We start from the raw sequence: 19,077 nt of genomic DNA on the forward strand, positions 1-19,077 counted from the left end.
GTGCCAGTTTGGATACACAGCCAATCCGGGAATACAAAACTGTTTTAGTTTGCGTATCGGTTTGGAAACTAATCCTGGTTCCGTAACCACATTTCAAAAATGGTTTGCATACGAGTATGCATACCGACCCGATTCACGAGTTAAACATATTTTCACATGATGTACATAAGAATATGCATACCACAAATCTGTAAATCGATATATAGCTACTCCGCTGCATGTACGAGTACATGTCATACAAGTTTAGACTTATAACAGTTTTCCCAGTTTGTAGGACTGATAACACTGTCTTATATCCGAATCTATAATATTTCTATATTTCTCTCTAAATCGATTCGAAACATTCCCGAATAACATTAATGACACATATCATTGTTCCACGATATTTTCGAACGATAAAACTTGATACATGATTTTGATTCAAAACAATAAATTGTCAATAACCGAAATTCATCAAGTATGAATAAATGTTCATTAAGCTTAATCATTATATTTCGAGAACTAATTATCAAGATAAATTGATTTGAAGTTCTTGTCAATGCATATTACTCTAACTAGTTATGCGACATCGTCCCAAATAATAAAAAAGTGAATATAACTTGAGATAGGCATCCAGTCTTCACTTAGCCTTTGTTGATGAAGTTCTCCAAAATCTCCGGTTGATCTTATCCTTTAAACGGTAGAACGCAATGATGACTATCGTGATCCACTCTTTCTCAACTACATTTATATCCTAGTCCGAGACTTAACTAAATGTATACTAGAAATCAAGATATAGTTTTGAGAGTTATTTTGTAAAAGGGTTGCAACTTTTATGTCTAATTAGGGTCTGGGTCGTAGAACATGCAGTTGATGCATTAGGGTCGTAGACTAACTTTGACTATCCAAATTATTTACCTGAAGGCCCTCGTAAAATATTTAATTGACATCATACCTTAAATGTAACCGCCTTACACAGAAACATTTCATCGAACATATTAATTGCATTTTCAGAAAAATCTTCTTTCACCAAATCCATAATAAGATTGTTCACTAATATTTTTCTCCATTGTATTTACGCCCTAGATTAGTTTTTAAATTCGTATCTCCATTCATTCTTATCCATGGATACAATAAATAAATCATATGATTTCCTAAGATTTAATGGGGTTTGAAGATTGGGTACTTGTTCAGGTAAACCCAGTGTTTGATTCGAATAAGCCTTTGGTTTAATTAATTTGAATCTATGGACTCAGGAGTACAATTTCCTCTCTTTTCAGTTTGGGGTTTATGAATGGGGTGAATGATGAAATTCAGGGCTAAACAAAGAAGATTTTTAGAACTATGATTCTGTTAAACAAATCTAATCGATCTAATGTATGGGTTTGGTTCTTTACTAAATCTTGATTTATTTAGTTCTGTATCGAATTAATTCAATAAATTGTTTGATGTTGGAGTAGTTGTAAAAGGGTTTTATTGATGTACTTTAATTATTCAGAATCGTCTGATGTTTCATGGAAGTGGTGCGAGTCGTTATGGGAATGTCGATGTGGCAGTAACAAAGAAGATGTTAGAATTTGAAAGGGGAAGAAAGATGAGAATTCACCGGAACTTTCATGTTACTGAGCAAAGAAAAGATGGAAGAAGAGGAATTAATAAAAACTGAAGAAAAACGGAAATGGGAAGACAAAGAAATATAGAAGATATTTAACTGTCAACGCAAGTCAACTAATGGTCCAGGTGTTTAGAAAAATAAAAAAAAGTTAGGTAACATTATTCTAATTGTCTCTGGCTAGTCAACGACCCTAATACATCAACTGCATCTTCTACGACCCAGACCCTAATTAGGCACTAATCATACGACCCTTTTAAAAAATATCTCTAGTTTTTACAACTAAATTTGATAACAAGCTTGAGATAGCAACACTTGTGAGTTTGACCGAGCAATGCTCTAACAGGAACGACCACAACACACCATTATCTTCATCATGGATCCCTACCATCCTCAATTTCACCACTCACACCTAAACCACACTACCACAATTGCATCTTCATCGATCCAATCACCAATATTGAAACCATGATTCACTTTCAATACCTTCTCTACCCACATTGTACACCATGTCATCGACATCCATTTACCTACCCTACGAGAAGAGGGTACCCATATTTGGCCTCACTCAAAAAATAGAAACTACACAACCAAATCAGACTATGTAAGATTCACTCATCAACACCTTTGAAACCACACCCCAACAACCACCTCAAACAACACCTTCCACCCCAACCACATTTGGATTTCAAACATATACGAAACATACCTTGTCCACGAAAAATCAAATTTTTCTTGTGGAAAGTCAATCTCGATGGTCTCCCAACCTTTGAAGCCCTTCATTAAAGAAACATCATCACCATTAACATGTGCCCAATATGCAACTCCATGGTAGAAACTACACCTCATGTTTTATCTATTTGTTCACAGGTTCAGTGTGTCTGACAACTTCTACATGACTGCGTCACTCGAAACCAAACCCCCAACAATAACGACATAAACAACATCCAGTGTTCCATCAATACCAACCACAACAAGTGCAATATTAACAATCACAAGCTTCACAACACCAATTGCACAATATCCATCAACAACTCGTTCATCCACCATCACTGATCTAGAATACTATACTTACTAGCATAGTTGAACTACTACTCAACAATCTCACTCAAGATTCCAACGCGTTAATGAGTGTTGGACTACGAGGCCAAAGTCTACAAGAAAATAATCCAAATTCAACAAATCTACCAGATCACCGTTATAATGTTAGGGGAATACAGTTTGGCCCAACAACATCTTGCCCCTACCTGCCAGCAAAACCACTACAAGTACGTTAACAACACAGATCACCCGGCCAAATAACGATATTGGTAGGATGGATACCACCAGACCACAATTGAATCAAGATTAACAAGGATGAAGTAGCAAAAGGATATCCATGAATGACAAGAGCAGAAATTATTTGAATGAACCATTCAGGTCAAACGACTCATGCTATGACAACACCTATCAAAATCACTACAACACTAATGACGGAGATATGAGGATTTCTACTAACAACAAGGACAACAATTCAATGTCAGTGGACTTTGCTATGGTTTGAAGCATATTCTAAAATGTTGACGCAAATACGCAGACCATCACAAACCAATATACCATGGTGCCTAAAGCATATGCTACAATAAATAGGTACATTGCTTCGACAGATCCCCAACACCGGAATAAGGCATAGTTTCAAAGAAGCAAATCAAGCAGCTGATGTGTTGGCAAACAAGGCAGTCACCAACCTTCAAACAAATCCAAAAAACGCTTCAACACAAATATGAGAATATGTATGTCCTCCTTTCCTCCAACCTTTTGTAACAAATAAGAAGAGCGTAACAACTTTTACATGGAATATTATAAGGATCATCTAATAATTAATGAAGTATCAACTAGCTCCCTGATAAAGAGAAAACTAACGATTCAAAGGTAAATGTAATCTCATAATCTCAATAAGAAAAAAAAACAGAATGATACTTGGCAAGACTTATTCAAGAGATCCAACAAAATACCACGGTAAAAATATATTCATACTTTGTCTTTTACAAAGGGCTGCAACATAATGGTGTTGCACAAACCTCTTGTTGAGTCCTGATAATAGGAGAGAAAAAATGGATTTGAGGACGGAAGGATTAGGAGGAGGGATATAAAAAATTTAGGAAGGGATTGGCTGCTTAAAAAGACAACGGAATGTCCATAATATCTTTGATCTTAATATAGTTGGGTTTACCAACCGAGCAACCTCTAATCAAGATCAGGATGTTTTCTTTTAATAATCACATGAAGATTAAAATAAAAAAATTAGCTAGAAGATGATTCATCGAGTAATTTCCTAATGCTTGTACGTTGGCTGTGATTTACTTGGGAGCCTTGATGTGAAACCTTGTGCTATTGTGCACCATGATTGATTTTCCTGTAATTAAACCCCACATATGGGTCTATATTGGGACCTTAGTCCCACATTAGTAGATGGAGTTTAATTGGGTAGTTTGTAAATTAATGGGATCCCTCATCTAGTCAACCGAGTTGGGTTCTATCCATGGGCTTATGACGAGTTTAGGGTCGATACCCTAACATTTGGTATCAAAGCCAACCACCACGACCCACGAAAGGGGTGACATATAGGCTGGATTAAAATATAGGGACACCTATATATAGGCGTAGCTGTCACCGCACTGAATACTGGTAGTCGACGTCACTAGCTGTTGCCCACTTCGTAGTCCGAGTTTCTTTGCCAAGACATATGTGCAGCAACTAAACCTTTGAGTATGATGAACCGTCTGGGACTGGGCAGAAAACTTTGCTATAAATTTTGAGCCACAAATGTAACGTTTCCAATTAATATCATTGTTACAGGAAGATATAAAAATAGGGTCATGTTAACTTGTATACTCGTATACATGTTAAGGTTCATTAAAATAAAAATTCTTTGCATTAGAAATAAGATTTGTTTGTTTTATTGCAATGAAAACAACATTTCTTTGCATTGGGAACATGGTTTGTTGTTTTTAGTGCAAGAATAACCAATTTCTAGTAGAATAAGATAAAAAAACACAATTTCCAATACCCTAAAATAATTCTTTATTAAACCTTAACATGTATACGGGTATACAAGTTAACAAAAACCATAAAAATAAAAATGTTGTTGGTTTAATTCTTATTAATCACACGGAGTTGCACTGAGTTTGAGAGCGGATCTAGGACAATTCCTCAGTTGCTAACATGCAAGTCTGAAGTTGCAGTCAGTACTCTTTCAATGAGAAAAGAATATGAAAGAAATTGAGCTTCCACTGAGGTTGCTGACCAGAATGTATGAAGTTGCAGTCAGAAACAAGTTACCTATCATTAAGAAGAGAAAAAACGAAAGAGATCTCAGACCGACTTTCTATCATATGTAGTACATCTAGTAGTAACAAAACTGTAAGGTGCACAGAGTTCCGACTACATACTTGATTCCAAACTGCAATCCTGGTTACTTTTAAAATATATATAGAGAGAGGTTTGCCAAAAGTAGAATGTGTAACTTCTAAAACCAAAATTTTCTACTTTTTGCAATTAGTAAAGCATAGAGAAAAATCTATGCATTTTCATGGTACTACACAAGTCTGGCCGTTCAAATTACACAAAAAGTATAAGAGCATACTATTTACAAAGTTAACAATATATTTTGTTTCTTTCAAAAAGGAGAATGAAACCAAATACTAAAATGCCAGCATTCACATGCACCCAGGTACACAAGTGGATTGTGTATCAATATGTACTTGCCGAATAACTTCCATCTTCTGTACAGGGTACTCCGATAAGCGGATTCCAAGTCCTAGGTACCAGAATTAGGAGTCTGTGTAGACACTGGTTGTCCATACGAATATCTCCATTGTCCACAAGCTTCACATTTATCCAAGAGCATGTTGTTCTCTAAGGTACAAAATTTGCAAGACCACATTTTGAACTTAGTTCCATCATCTTTGGGCTTTGCGCTACCACAAGCTTTGCATATTGGAGCTAATGGCTGAAATGACAATATAAAGCATTCAAAAGTTTTCACTTGTTAATAGCTTACGAAAAATAATAGTAGCAAAGGGTAAACAGGAAGAGATATATAGGTAAAAAGGTATTCGCAGTGGCAGGTGCTTCAAAAATCTAGATAGAATCCCAAAATCAGAGTTACTTCCACAAACACATAAAAAGCTTACACTTTTTACTATATGATTCATAACAATTAAATTTCCTTGAAGAAATTATGTTTATCAAAATGGTCATCTATGGTGTACCCGTTCTCAAGGAACTGAAGCTTCACAAGTTGATTAATTAGCTATCTTCCAACTATAAGAACTAAATACAATATGAAAATGAAAAAAACAAAACTCTTTACAGCAAGAAACACAGAGAGCCAAATACGGCGGAGCTTGATATAGAAACATTACTATCTCTAAATAAAATCAGATGTCATACCTCACTCAGATGTGCTTATTCAAATCCTAGCCTATAATATCACATATGCTCATTAAAATACAAGTAGTCTGAGGGACTTAGTTGCTATGGAGAGGCTTTAAGAAAATAAAGGAGACAGGTTTTGCAAACACAGACAGCAGTTCTCATGCATCTCCTAAGGGAATGATTCTCCTAGTTTATTTGGGATAACCATCTACCATAACAAAAACAAATTATCGTCGTTCAGTATCAGTACTTCATCCTATATCAATCCTTCTTATACATCAAAAAGGGAATCCATTTAATCATCACAAGTTTTGAATTCCATTTAATCATCACAAGTTTTGAATTCCATAACTCAGATGAAGCTAGAATTACTTGGGGGAACACAGTTATTCTTCTAATACAACGCAAGCTATTCAAAAAAAAAAAACATGAGAAAATCAACCAAAGAATAGTGTTCATCCATACTTGGTAACCATTAAAAAAAAAACGGACCTGAATGCATGAAAAGGAATCTTCGCATAAGAAAAATGCAGAAAATATCATGTATATAAGAACGAAGGCACCTACCGGATTAAACAATGTGCAGGATCCACATTCCCAAATTACTTTATCCTCAAAACTATCTGCTGCCTTATGATTTTGTACGAACACAGATGTTGAAGCTTGTGCGGCTATGCCCATCAAGCTAGATTCTTCTCCCACCTTGGACGGCACAGATGTATCATTATGTAACAAACGGCTCTTTTTGCAAAGCCTTGTGTTTGCACTGCGAGTTTCAGAACCACCAGCCCGTTTTGAATTATTAGCAGATGGCGCAGCCCTTGATTCAACAGTCTGGGGTAAGTCAGAACTACTCTTTTCTTCCCCAGATCCTCCAAAAGATTCACACCCACACCACATATCATCTTGAAGTCTCCTTTCTGCAGCCATTGCTGCAGCTTGTACTGGACTAAGTGCAACCATAATATCACTGTCACCACCCAAGCGCTTGGGTCCATGAGGTAAGAGAGAGCCAACACGAGCTCTCTTTTCTGCTGCAGTCAGTGCAACTTGTCGGATAGATGAAAGAGGGGGTTGACGAGAAAATCCTCCCAAACGTTTTCCAGGAAGATCAAACCCCTCCCCCGTCCCAGTTATTCCTCTCGTCATCAGCTCCTCACACTCCTGTGGAAAAAAATACATAGAGGAAGACAGTTACCAAACCAACAAACAAAAAACATTATGTAACTTGCTTTTGCTCTCCAGAGGTTTTTGTGCTTGTCCACCTCCTTGTTTTTTATTTTAGCCTTGAAAGACGTGGCTTATATATTTAACAGAAAAAATGAACTGGATCGAGAAAATAAAATAACATGTTCTTAATCTACCCAACCATAAACATGTTAGAGGAATACCATATAACTAATTTTGCTCATAGATTAAATAAATATTGAACAACGATAATATTAACAGCAATACAATGACAATAATTGTAATAATTACAATAATAAGATGTGTATAGACAAATCTTGTTGCCAAGGGAACCAGCTAGCGTCTTTGCAAATTTTGCCATCAAGGATTTTGCCTTTTTGGCAAGTTTTCTCATAACAGTGATTTGGTTGAAAATTTCACTATTGTTATAAAAGACAAACTTGAGAATGTCTGGATCAGTAGAATAGATATGTAGCATTAACGGCTCCGCAAATGGAACTGACTGTACCATGCTATGGCAAGCAGACACATTAAAGTAAATACTCCCCGGGAACTCAACTTTTCATTGAATAGGCTTATATTTATATATTACTGACATACATTCTGCAGCTACAAACATGAAGAAAGAAGAACAAAAAACTAGAATCACTAGATAATGTCAAGATAAATGGTTTAACTGATATATATATGTTTTCAAATAAGAGGAAAAGAGAAAACGTACATACAACAGGGTACAGCTTAATGAAAATTATTTGCAACTAAATGAAAGAGTAAAATCTAAATATTATGACGTGGAGTATACAGTTTGATAATGCAACCCATGTGAAAAATATCAAATTCGTACGATTAAAAGGAACATATCTTAAAGATTATCTGTATGAGAGTGCGGTGACTGGTGAGGGTTAAAACTACCTTTCTGAGCTCATCCCAAAGCTTATAGAAACTGGAATTATGAGGACCATGAGCATTATGGCAAAGTTCATGAAGCATAGTATCAAGAACCTGATCATAAGGGTAGAAATCCAAGTCCCTGTTTGGTCTCCGCAATCTTAGCTTAACTTGCACACCTCCTCCCACATTCACCCCTAGCAGAGCTGGATTACCTGGACTGCATTTTCAATCCAATTTCACCATCTTTAATGTACAGAAGTATGGAAATATTAAAGAGTTACTGGAAAACAACAAATGCACAAATAAAGTTTACCAGAACTCAGTCAGAAGTTTAACCCTCCATTTGTGTTTCTTCATAATTGGTTGAACCTGTTTAGCTATTTTCTCCAGAATCTTTCTAGCTTCATCTTCTCTAGGCTTCCTTTTTAGTGCTTTAATTTCCCAGACTTTGTTTAGATCACCAAGATCCATCCCTTAGTCAAAACTAGATACGCTGACCTGATCCTTTCATAATTGGATTTCATAAGATTCAAAATCATCCAAATAAGAAGGTTGTAAAAGTGGGAAGGCCAGAGAAAAAGAACAGTCAGTGAGGAAATTAGATTCCAACTTTACGAAGAAGGGAAACAACATATCGTCATTTAAATTAAATAATCCCCAAATTATTTTTAAAATACACGAAAAAAAATCATCTGCAAAACCCATGACTCAGATGAAACCCTTAAACTGAAATTCTGGTAGTCATCATCCTCATTCCTCACTACTATTACTAGATTAAAAAAAAAAAAAAAAAAAAAAAAAAAAAAAAAAGAAAGAAAGAAAGAAAGGGAGACAACAACTAAAGCAACTAAGGGTTTGTTTGGTTTCGTAAATCAAAACTGTTATCAAGCTTAGATGGACAGACTTAACGCAGAAGAATTGTCATTCAAGATAGCTTATTGTATTTGAATCCCTATAAAAGGAAACCTGCTGTAAAACAAGATTCAACTGAATAAGAGAGTAAAAAAAGAGTTTAAACTTCTAAGAAAGGGAAGAAAATAGTACCTGAGCAAAAGATACTTGAGAGGAAGAAGGTGAAAGGAGATAGAGTTACCTGCAAAGATATAGTGCAAGTTAACACGGTCATAAAAAGTACATTTTCGACGCCCAACTATAACGAGGATACATTGACTTAGCTTGCCGAACAATGACGTAAAGCTTCCAAATTTTATAGAAGTAGATCCAGTAGCACAGAAAACCCAACTACTTCGAGACATTACACTAATCTTCAATATAGATCAACCGGTATATACAAAAGCATGCAACATACCGACAACAAAAAACTGGCAGACAGTCATAGACGCTTTATAATCAGAGTAAAATTATAACTTCCTTAAAGATACCAAACAACTAACGAACTATGACGCAGCAGGAAAAAATAACGAAGGGTAACATTTATAGTGATGGCAGAAATTAACAAAGTTTAGATTTTTCGTCTGAATTGTAACAGACTCAACAGTTGCCACCAAATTTGTAGCATGGTAAAATTATGAAACATAACAAAATGCAGAGTTGGCATGAACTATTTGCAAAACATTGTGAAATAAGAACCTTTTGACCTATAAAATACTCAACAGAAGAAAAAAATGTTGCCAGACTATACCTTCAAGGTATTCATATCCAATAGTCCATTAAGATATTAGTGTTTAAGCAAATGCATAAAAGATGGTGAATATGTTTCAAAGAGTAAATCATTCGTATAGTGCAATGCCAAACAAGATTCAATTTTTTCGTGCTCTTGCTACGGTGAACGATTCTCTTCACATAATTCGTCCAATCCAAGGATAGCTATAATATCCTGAAGTTCTTTGTAATGCTGTGAAGTTTGCTTTAACTCTTTGTGCAATTTCATAATGTTCTTCACCAAAGATGCACAGGAGGGCCCAACTTGCAAAGGGATTACTTTATCAGCTTAATGAATAACTACTTAAGCATCAGCGTCTAAAAGGCAACATAAAACATGGAAGAGGTGGCGAGAAAATTTGTATGTGTGGCATGAGAGCCTTGGGTCATGTAACATACTGATAAAAATGAAAGTGGAGACGCTGGAAAGAGTGGCGGGAAATAGAGAATGCACTCCATATCTGGAAAAGTAAACCCACTATCCATCACAATAAATACCTCTAGAAACAAAAGTTTACAGCTACCGACGCCTTCCAAAAATCAATCAAACCAAGGACACGGGTGCGAGAGAATGCAAAGAGAGTTCTCAAATGAAACTGGCTATATGCAGGCGACATCAATGTCACACGTCTGTATTAAAATTGTATAGAAGCCTACTTAAAACCTGGCTGAAACCTATGGATAAGAGCCACAAATTCAACAAACAATAAACTTTGGATATGAAATACATTCTAGTGAGAAAAAAAATACTGGCAGAAAATCATCCAGATGTTGTTACTTGAAGAATTTAAGATTCAACACAAACTGCTAAAATACAGGAAATTTCTTGCAGTGAGTTCGAACCGAAATCCAGAAATGACCATTACACCAAACAGCACTGAATCCCTAATTAGAGAGAGAGAGAGAGAGAGAGAGAGAGAGAGAGAGAGAGAGAGAGAGAGAGAGAGAGATACAGACCCAAAATTAATGCAGATTTTGTAGATCAAAGGGTATACTAGTATTGAGAATTCTCCAAGCAGTTGCCCCATGTGTGCTAATGCACACATGGTTATGTTCACAATCAAATACTACAAGCTTAGAGAAAACAAATGGTAATGTTACAGCAATATGTATCAAGAAAAGACACGAAAGCCAAATACTATACACACTTTGTGAAAGAATCCTTTCTCCTCTGACCAAAGGTTCACAAAACAAAACTATCATTTGAATGCTATTGAGACCAGACTCACTTCTGTAGGAAAAGTCCCTTTGATTTGATTACTCATGCCAACACCTAACCAAACAAAGTGACTAGAAAACTTAAATTCGAGGTCCGTAGGTAAAGCTTCTTTCTTGGATATTACTTACCCCAACTCCGTAGTTCCCTTCCACAGATGCACAAATAGAATATCTAAAAACTAACACAAGGTACAGTATGTTTTGAAAGAAAATTTCCCGCGAATGAAATGGAAGTGAAAGAGGATCATGCATAACAAATTCAGATGCATTGCTTAACAACTCCGAATATCTAAGAACTAACATAAAGAAATTGGAAAGTACAAAACACCAATAAAATCTAAAACACATAACTTCAAACTTAACAACTTCTTCAGTTCTTTCCTTATCTTTCTCTAAAGTTTATTCTTTCGCAGTTTTTTTTTTTTAATCACAAGTAGTCCTTATGATTGCTACCCGAGCGATCTAATGCCTGTCCGCGGATATCCTTACCCTAACAAATGCAAATCGCAGTAAGCTAAAGTTTCAAAAGGACACTTTTTTCCCATTTTGCATTCTCCTGCTATGCAGACAAAAAATAGTAATGAAACAACAAATACATTACTCAGACAACAAAATGATAATGCATACATTTCTAATAATAGGTGTGAACTTCCCATATGTACAACATATAAGAAAATCCTGAGAGCCAATGAAACTTGGATATATTGGCAAGATTACCCATTTGGTATTCTCTCACAGGACACAGATTACAAAAATAAAATCCTTTGGCAATTCAAAAACTAACAGAAGATATTAGTTAACCAAATTGGGGAAATGAATTAGCCTATTTGGTCTTAAAGAAATGCAACAAAATTAAAGGAACCATGGAATAAACCCTAAATTAGCACCGTGAAAACCTAGGTTTATCCAATTCCGTATTCGCGTTGAAGAAATTAAAAACGAAGTGATGACTTACCTACAGAGATAGATCTACTCTCTGAAGGAGACCATCGAGATGAGTTCAACAGAACGAAGATCGAAGAGGAAGTCTGTGATTCTGTGAATGATTAATGCCGCGGGAGAAGAATATTTCAAAAACGATGTCGTTTGATTTTTCAGTCAGGTCAGACATGAGACATGCCAATTTTTCGAAAAAAAAGAAGGAAACATAACGATATGGCGGGCCACCGTGTGATGGACCTAAACCCAAATCCACTTGATACTTGATTAAAGGATTCTCTCGACGGTTCTTGATTTACGAAGAGATTGCATTGATATTATTTATACGAGAGAGACGTAGAGAATGTGTGAGTTGAAATGTGATTAATTTGAATTATCCCTTTGTAGATGTGATACTTGCAAACGCACCTTGCACTTTTTCTGCGCGATTAGTGAATAGAGCTTTATCTACGATTATTTCAACCTTATAAGTTTGTATCTGTGCAAACAATAACACTCTAGTGAACTATGTTACGGAAGATTTACTTAGATTTTCTCTTTTTCTTCAATTGTAGCCATACTAGAAGATGTGCTCGGGCGCTTCATTGAAACTGCACAAATTAGTGAAACCTTCATCAATTCTTCGATTAATTCTTTGAGTGATAGGCTCGATCAGTTAATTGAAACTGAACGGAAGTATGACCTAGAATGTAAAGAAAGAATTGCATCTTTAAGTATTGCTCTCAATGAACTTAATGGTCAATTTGATAAGGTTCAAGGATCTTCATGTTATTATGATGATGATGGGGATAATGTCGATGAATAATTTGACATATGTAGTCATACTGACGAGAAAATTGTTACACCAATTGAGCCTTATGATTATAACGTTGATATTTATTCACCTATTCAAAAGGATGAGGATTTGACTAGGGATACCACTGTTTTAGATGGTGTAGTATATCATTGTGATTATGAAGCCGAGGATGGCTTAGAGGAAAGAGTTTATCTTGAAAATAATGTTTTAGAGTCTAGCGATTCAGAAATAATAGTCTCTGCTGAGGATTATAGAAACGTAGAACCACATGATTACAACCTAAAAGAAATAAAAGACCATTTTCCTAAATCTAATAATTTAAAAATTAAGGAAATTGTGACTAGTTCATCCAAAGATGTTGACAATTCTAAGTTTGGGGGTGAATATCATTCTCCCTGTGGTTTACCTTTGACTCTTACAAAGGTCCCTAATTTGGGACTTGACGTATGTGCCTCTACAATCTTAAAAGGCTATCTTCATGCATGTTTTCCTGAAACTAGTTATGTCTAAAAAGAAACTCAGTTAATAGTATCTGGTTGATGTGGTTAATCCGGTCCATGATACCATAATTGACTTTGTTGTCCCACCAAGATTTTATTTACCAAACGTGGGATTATCTCAGTTTGAAATGTGTCATTATATATTTTTTAGAACTAAAGCTAATTATTTTAGGAAATTAGAATCGTTGACATATTTTCTTAAGAATGACCACCACTTTCATTGTGGTCAACTGTGTAAGTCAAATCTAATTGACTTTGAGGATCCACAATTATTCGGGTTATTATTATGCGCTTATAAGTTTTTATTTGAGTTTTTCCAGACTCTACAACATGATCCTCCGGATCATGCCTATGAGGAAACTCAGTCAATGAAAATATTTTATCTAAACCCTTTCATAGAGCCTGAACCCGAACCACAGTTAGATGTAGTTGTCTTAAACATAAAACTAGACAAGGGTGTGCTTTATTTGTTCATTTTCTTGGAATTCCTTTTATTTGTGGTAGCTTTATTTAGTTTTGATGACCCACGTAGGTTCCGACTATTGCTATATGATTTTATGTGGTGACTAATTCTACCGATGTCTGGATGAAGACACTAAACTTAGCGCTTTATGGGAGGCAAACCATGCTCTTGTGGAATTTTGTTTTTATTTTCTTGTTCCTCATGGAAAAATTGCTACGCTTCATCCAGGTACTATCTTTCCGACCTCTTTACTTATTCCTCTTGTTACTTTTATTTTGGGTACTGCACTTTGATTTGAAACATTGAGGACAATGTTCGATTTAAGTTTGGGGGTATAGGAGAAACTTTTAGTTGCATTATTAAAACTTCTAGTGTCACATAGTATTCGGTTAGCTAAGTACTGTTTCTCACCAAAAAGATAGAAATTCAGATTGCTACAGATAACATTCTAGTGAGACATTAGAGAAAAATACGTTGAGATCATTGACACTCAGGAGAGAAAATTTACCTTTTAGAGGGTAATCGTGATGGACCTAACTATCCATGATGTAAAGAAAATTAGATCAGAAGGAAATGCCAGAAAGACAAAGCAACCTCCCATGTAGTCTTAGTTACTAGATTACGACTCTCTCTCGGTAGAAACTTATCATCAACAAGCGAAGTGACATAAAAAGCTATGAAGAAATTTGAAGACGTTTAAGGTTTATAAGCAACAATAGAAAGAAAACCATAATTCGAAATCAAAGTTGAAGACTTAGTTACAAGAGCAAAGAAAACTATACAAGTTGTTGAAGTTCATGATACCACGACATTACAAGTTGCGAAGATCCAAGTGCTTATCTCATGGCCATGTAAATATTAGTCTTCTTATTATTGTGTTCCCAAAAAAATAAATTAAAAAATAATAATAAAAAAAAAATCCTTATGAAATAAATAAAAATAAAAGAGTTACATTTAAATTTTGTAGTTACCTTTTTGTCCAACAAAGCCATGGGGGAGAAGAGAAATCTATAAAGAAGTTTCAAGTAATAAGAAATTGAGGAGAAGAGTTAATTGTCAAGGTTCTAAGAGGTTCGAGAGTTGATCATCAACAGTTGAAGCCGAAGAAGACATTGTTTTTATTGAGCATTATGAGAGAGCCAAGGAGAAATGCATATTGGTTGCTTTGTTGGTCCGCTTTCCATCTGACATAAGATCTTTCTAACAGTGGTTCAACTCATCACACGTAATTTATCTAGCTGTAGAGCGGATGTCCCTCTCATTTTTATCTCTCTCCTAATCTTATCCAGCTGTAAATCAGATGCGTCTCATAATGTTTACCCAACTGTAGAGAGGATGTGTCTCTCCATTTTTTTATTCAGCTGTAGAGCGGATACCTTTGATTTACCTTGCATTCTAGTTATTTGGCAATAACTTGAGAATATATATGTCCTCATAGCTCTTTGAATACTTGTGACCAATTTGGAGTAAAGGTTTTGTGGGTACACCTCTTGTAAACCCTCCCGAGGCTATAACTCGGCCACTAGGGCCTCCTAGGGGTTTAAAGGCTTGTTGCACAAGCTAAGTGCAATCGCGATAGACAGTGAGTTAGGATTGTTGTTTTGTAGACTAGATTTGCTCGGGACTCGCAAATAATAAGTTTGGGGGTATCTGATAGACGCATTTATGTATCTGATTTGTCTCGATTTTATATATTGTTAGTGCTCAATTTTGTACTTATTTTGTGTTTTTATGTCTTTGTAGGTATTTTTGGAGAAATATGCTTTTACGAAGAAATTGGTTCTAAAAGTGGCATTTAAACCTCTTGAGAAAAGTACTAAAGGCACCCCAACTTTGGATAAGGGCACCCCCGAAATGTATCAAAAGCACCCAGGAGAAGTGTTGAAAAACACCCAGGGAATTTACTAAGGGGCTCCCTAATTGATAAGGGACATCGGATTTGGTTAAGGGGTGTCCATCTTCAACCTTTTGAATATGAAATTTGGCGGGAAAACTGGTTTCAGAATTGCGAGAATTAGGGTTTAAGATTTGGGTGAGTTTTAATGTGAGTTAATCGCTGAAATTGAATGGGTATCTTCTATTGGGCTTAACAGGAAATATATGGGTGTTCGATTGAATTGAAATTGGCTGGGTAATCCATTTGAAGCAAATCGTGGAAGATATTACTCTCGGGTTTATCTCTGGGAAGTTATTGGACCTTTGAAGATTTTTGGGTGAGACTCAATCCGTCGAATGAATATATACCAGCCTGTTACATCAAAACAGAGATGGTAAGTCTCTTAGATTCGAGAAAATCGGGCTGAATCATCAAGTTGAAGTAAAACAGAGGTTGGAATTTTTGTCGGTTATTCTCTATGTTATTTTGAGAAGATTTCATGAGATATTTTCGTAGAAATGGATTGTTATGGACGTGTTAATACAAAGCAGAAGTGGTAAGGTGTTTGAATTCAAATATCACGTGTAATCTGAAGAAAACAGGAAAGAAAATATTAAGCAAATATTTTCGAGATTTTCTGGTTGTATTTTAGGAGGATTTCGTACTTCTGCAGCATGGTTTACTTCTTCTGAGTCAAGGTTACAACGTATTGGAGTATGCAGAGTTTCAGCTAACGTGTGAAGGAGATGAAAAGAGAAATAATTCCCGAAACTTGGAAGAAAATATACAAAATTTCTGGCGAGATTATATGGAGCTATTACTGAGATTCCAGGCGTCTGTTGAGTATAAAAGGGATTGTGAGAGATTGGAGAAGGGAGATGGAGAGTTTTAGATAGAATAGAGAGCTCATAATCGGAGAAATCGAAGTTGCGGGAAAACACTATTCTGCTGCTGCAAGAACACGAAGAACAAAAGGTGGCTCAAGTCAGTCGCTAAGTCATTTAATAAGTGATAGCACATTCAGTTTCTTTTGAAAAAGACCTCAGCCACCGTCATTTATTAGCTGAACTGTTTAATTAGCAGCAAGATTTTTTCGTTGTTGAATACCTTTAGCGACTAAAAATTGTTGTAAGTATATTTATACTTTTTGAATACAATGATTAATCAAGTTTCTCCATTTTTTCGATTCATGGGTAGCTAAGCATATTTTCTAGGGTTGGGAGGAAGCTATTTTCTTGATGAGTTTATTTAAATAATTATTTTCTTTATCATATTTACTCCCCTTTTGTGCTAATAATTCCTCAAGAATTCTCTCTTCTTTGCATGCCTCGTTTAAATTGTTTTGAATAGTTTTGAATAGAGCTTGTAACATTTTATCCTCCAAGGCATGAGATTGAGTTCGAAACTACCTTGAGTAATTTGGAGTATTATGTAGAAGTTATAATTAGTGAATTTGCTACGTCAAAATAGTGGAATCCTAAACCCTAGTTCTCCATCTCTTTTACCAACAAAAATTTAATTAGTTTGTTTTTCTTTAGTATTTTATTTTATTAATCTCAAACCAAATCTCTAAAAAAAGTCTGAGAATCAAATCCATTTCTTACCACTTGTAAAACTGCATCACTAGCCACGACAATGAAGAAGCCAAAATCAATCGAGTTCATCCTACCATAGCGGATCTGATGCAGACGCATGAGACCCTTGTTAAGAATCAAGGGGGTATAGTACCGTAGCTACTCAATTTTTTCAATCCTTTGAACAATGCTAGACGGAGCAATACAATCTTCAACCTTTTATAAGCAGTTTCACTGAAGGAGCAAGAAAAAAGCCACCACTTCAGAGATGCAACCTGCCCGTGCATCCCCGCCACCAGCTCTAACTCCAGTACCACGGACGCGATTTCCGCAATGAGAAAACCACGTCCAAGCTACACCATATCTGGCTCGACGGAAAAAACGTAAACAAGAAAGACGTTTTCAAAATTTCCTCTCCAATGGAAGAAGTAGTTGAATTATTGGAGGAGATTGCACATGGGGACTTAAGGGGTACACATGCACTCTCTCCTTGTCAGGAGCTTCATCATATTTTCACAACCCATTAATTAAGTCGTTCGCATAAGAGAACTTCCCTACTCCTCAAAGGCACGATGCAAAGGTATCTTCATCTCTCTTACCAGTATTATGTCAGGAGGACAATTATCTTTCTAAGTGGAAATGAAATACTCCTTGAACCTGCTCAGATGATAAAGGTAAAAGACTGTGGCTGGGGACTGCTCAACACTACTCATCTCAAAGATGTTGAATATAGAGAGACGCAGGCACGCTATCATTATCATTCCAAGATGTCCAAAGACGTATACATACTCAAGAGAGAAGACGTATTATCAAATCCCAGTGATATGCCTGACCTTCTATGAAGCACAACGCAGACGCGAAGACGGATCCATGATAGACAACTCATACGACCCTCGTCAACATTAGATTCAACTTCAAATCTCATCCAAATTATTTTTTCAAAGACCCATCGCGTCAACATCAACCAAAAATACAAGGAGACTCTATGAGAGGATCAAGTGGGTAGAAGCATCCATGATGTCTTCATCAAAACATCTCATGTTCGGTGGTGAGCTATTTTGGGACTGATGCCTACTCAATGCAGTCATCAATTTCAACCAGAAGGTCCTGACTACCTACATGCGTTCAAATTCTCTGGAGATTCTTGTTGACTACGTCAAGAGTAGAGACTACACCCATGCTACCTACCACTCAGGCAACGGTAATCTACTTTCAAGGACATTCTTGACCAAATTTAAAATTCTAACTATCGCTGATAACAAGGCAGCCACAACCATCTCCAGCCTCAATACTTATGATGATGCCATCCTCAATACTCCATATGAAATGAACACAACCTCATCTCGTACATCCCATCTTGGAACTGGGAATTGGAATCCATGTATTTCTTCTAAGCGCCTAAACTCTCATGTCAGATGCTTGCTTCACCACTTACCATACTAATGAAGTTTTCGGCCGAAACCCTCAGTCAATTACTTGGATTCCTTCTATTTATCTTTTTCTCCAGCACCAACAAAAATGTTTGCTAAGTTGAAAGCTCCGTGGGTACTCGTGGGCAAGGGACTGCCTCTCTCTTTTCGACGCCTTCCATAAAGTTATCGTCAACTTTTCTACTAGGCTAATTGATCCTATCGGAGCATACCTTACAATTTTTAGACCGTCATTGAGATTTAGGAAGACAATAAGAGTCCATGCTCGACGTCAAGGAAGCCTAATAAGTTTTACATGCTTCAGTCAACATCAAGGAAGCTAACGACTCTATCATCAGCTTCTCTACGCGTCCCTTATTCCCTACCTTGGTGTTACCTGCTATAAGTCGAGTCATCATCTCATGTTATTATTCTCGCTCGATGTGCATGTCCATATTACCGCTACTATATCTAAGAAAAAAGATGAACTTTACCACTGTGTGAGGTCTGTCCTGTTCGTGCCTATTACTGCAACAAAAAACAAGTAAGAC

The 19,077-nt window shown here is 36.1% G+C and overlaps 1 protein-coding gene across 4 annotated transcripts; it reads right to left on the reverse strand.

The window, feature by feature from the left end:
• Nucleotides 1–5,100: 5,100 nt before the first annotated feature.
• LOC113303444 (DNA-dependent metalloprotease WSS1-like) lies at nucleotides 5,101–12,189 on the reverse strand. 4 transcript variants are annotated; one of them, XM_026552476.1, is made up of 6 exons: nucleotides 11,925–12,189; nucleotides 9,134–9,182; nucleotides 8,403–8,587; nucleotides 8,111–8,306; nucleotides 6,578–7,174; nucleotides 5,101–5,582 (listed from the first exon to the last, which is right to left on the reverse strand). In XM_026552476.1, exons 3-6 carry the CDS (start codon nucleotides 8,558–8,560, stop codon nucleotides 5,391–5,393), a joined length of 1,143 nt encoding a protein of 380 aa, XP_026408261.1. In that variant the 5' UTR covers nucleotides 8,561–8,587; nucleotides 9,134–9,182; nucleotides 11,925–12,189; the 3' UTR covers nucleotides 5,101–5,390. The 4 variants fall into 4 exon arrangements, with proteins under 4 accessions (XP_026408261.1, XP_026408263.1, XP_026408260.1 ...); XM_026552478.1 differs by having other exon boundaries at nucleotides 8,201–8,306; nucleotides 8,403–8,593; nucleotides 11,925–12,182; XM_026552475.1 differs by having other exon boundaries at nucleotides 8,403–8,593; nucleotides 11,925–12,181.
• Between the last annotated feature and the right edge of the window lie 6,888 nt (nucleotides 12,190–19,077).

The sequence above is a fragment of the Papaver somniferum genome, chromosome 8 (genome assembly GCF_003573695.1).
Source record: "Papaver somniferum cultivar HN1 chromosome 8, ASM357369v1, whole genome shotgun sequence".
Classification (NCBI taxonomy): domain Eukaryota; kingdom Viridiplantae; phylum Streptophyta; class Magnoliopsida; order Ranunculales; family Papaveraceae; genus Papaver; species Papaver somniferum.

Coding starts and splice junctions, on each gene's coding strand:
- LOC113303444 (XM_026552476.1), bottom strand. CDS start 8,560: ATGGATCTTGGTGATCTAAACAAAGTCTGGGAAATTAAAGCACTAAAA. Junction 8,307..8,402: donor AAACTTCTGACTGAGTTCTG/GTAAACTTTATT, acceptor TTGAAAATGCAG/TCCAGGTAATCCAGCTCTGC. Junction 7,175..8,110: donor TTTGGGATGAGCTCAGAAAG/GTAGTTTTAACC, acceptor TTTTTTCCACAG/GAGTGTGAGGAGCTGATGAC.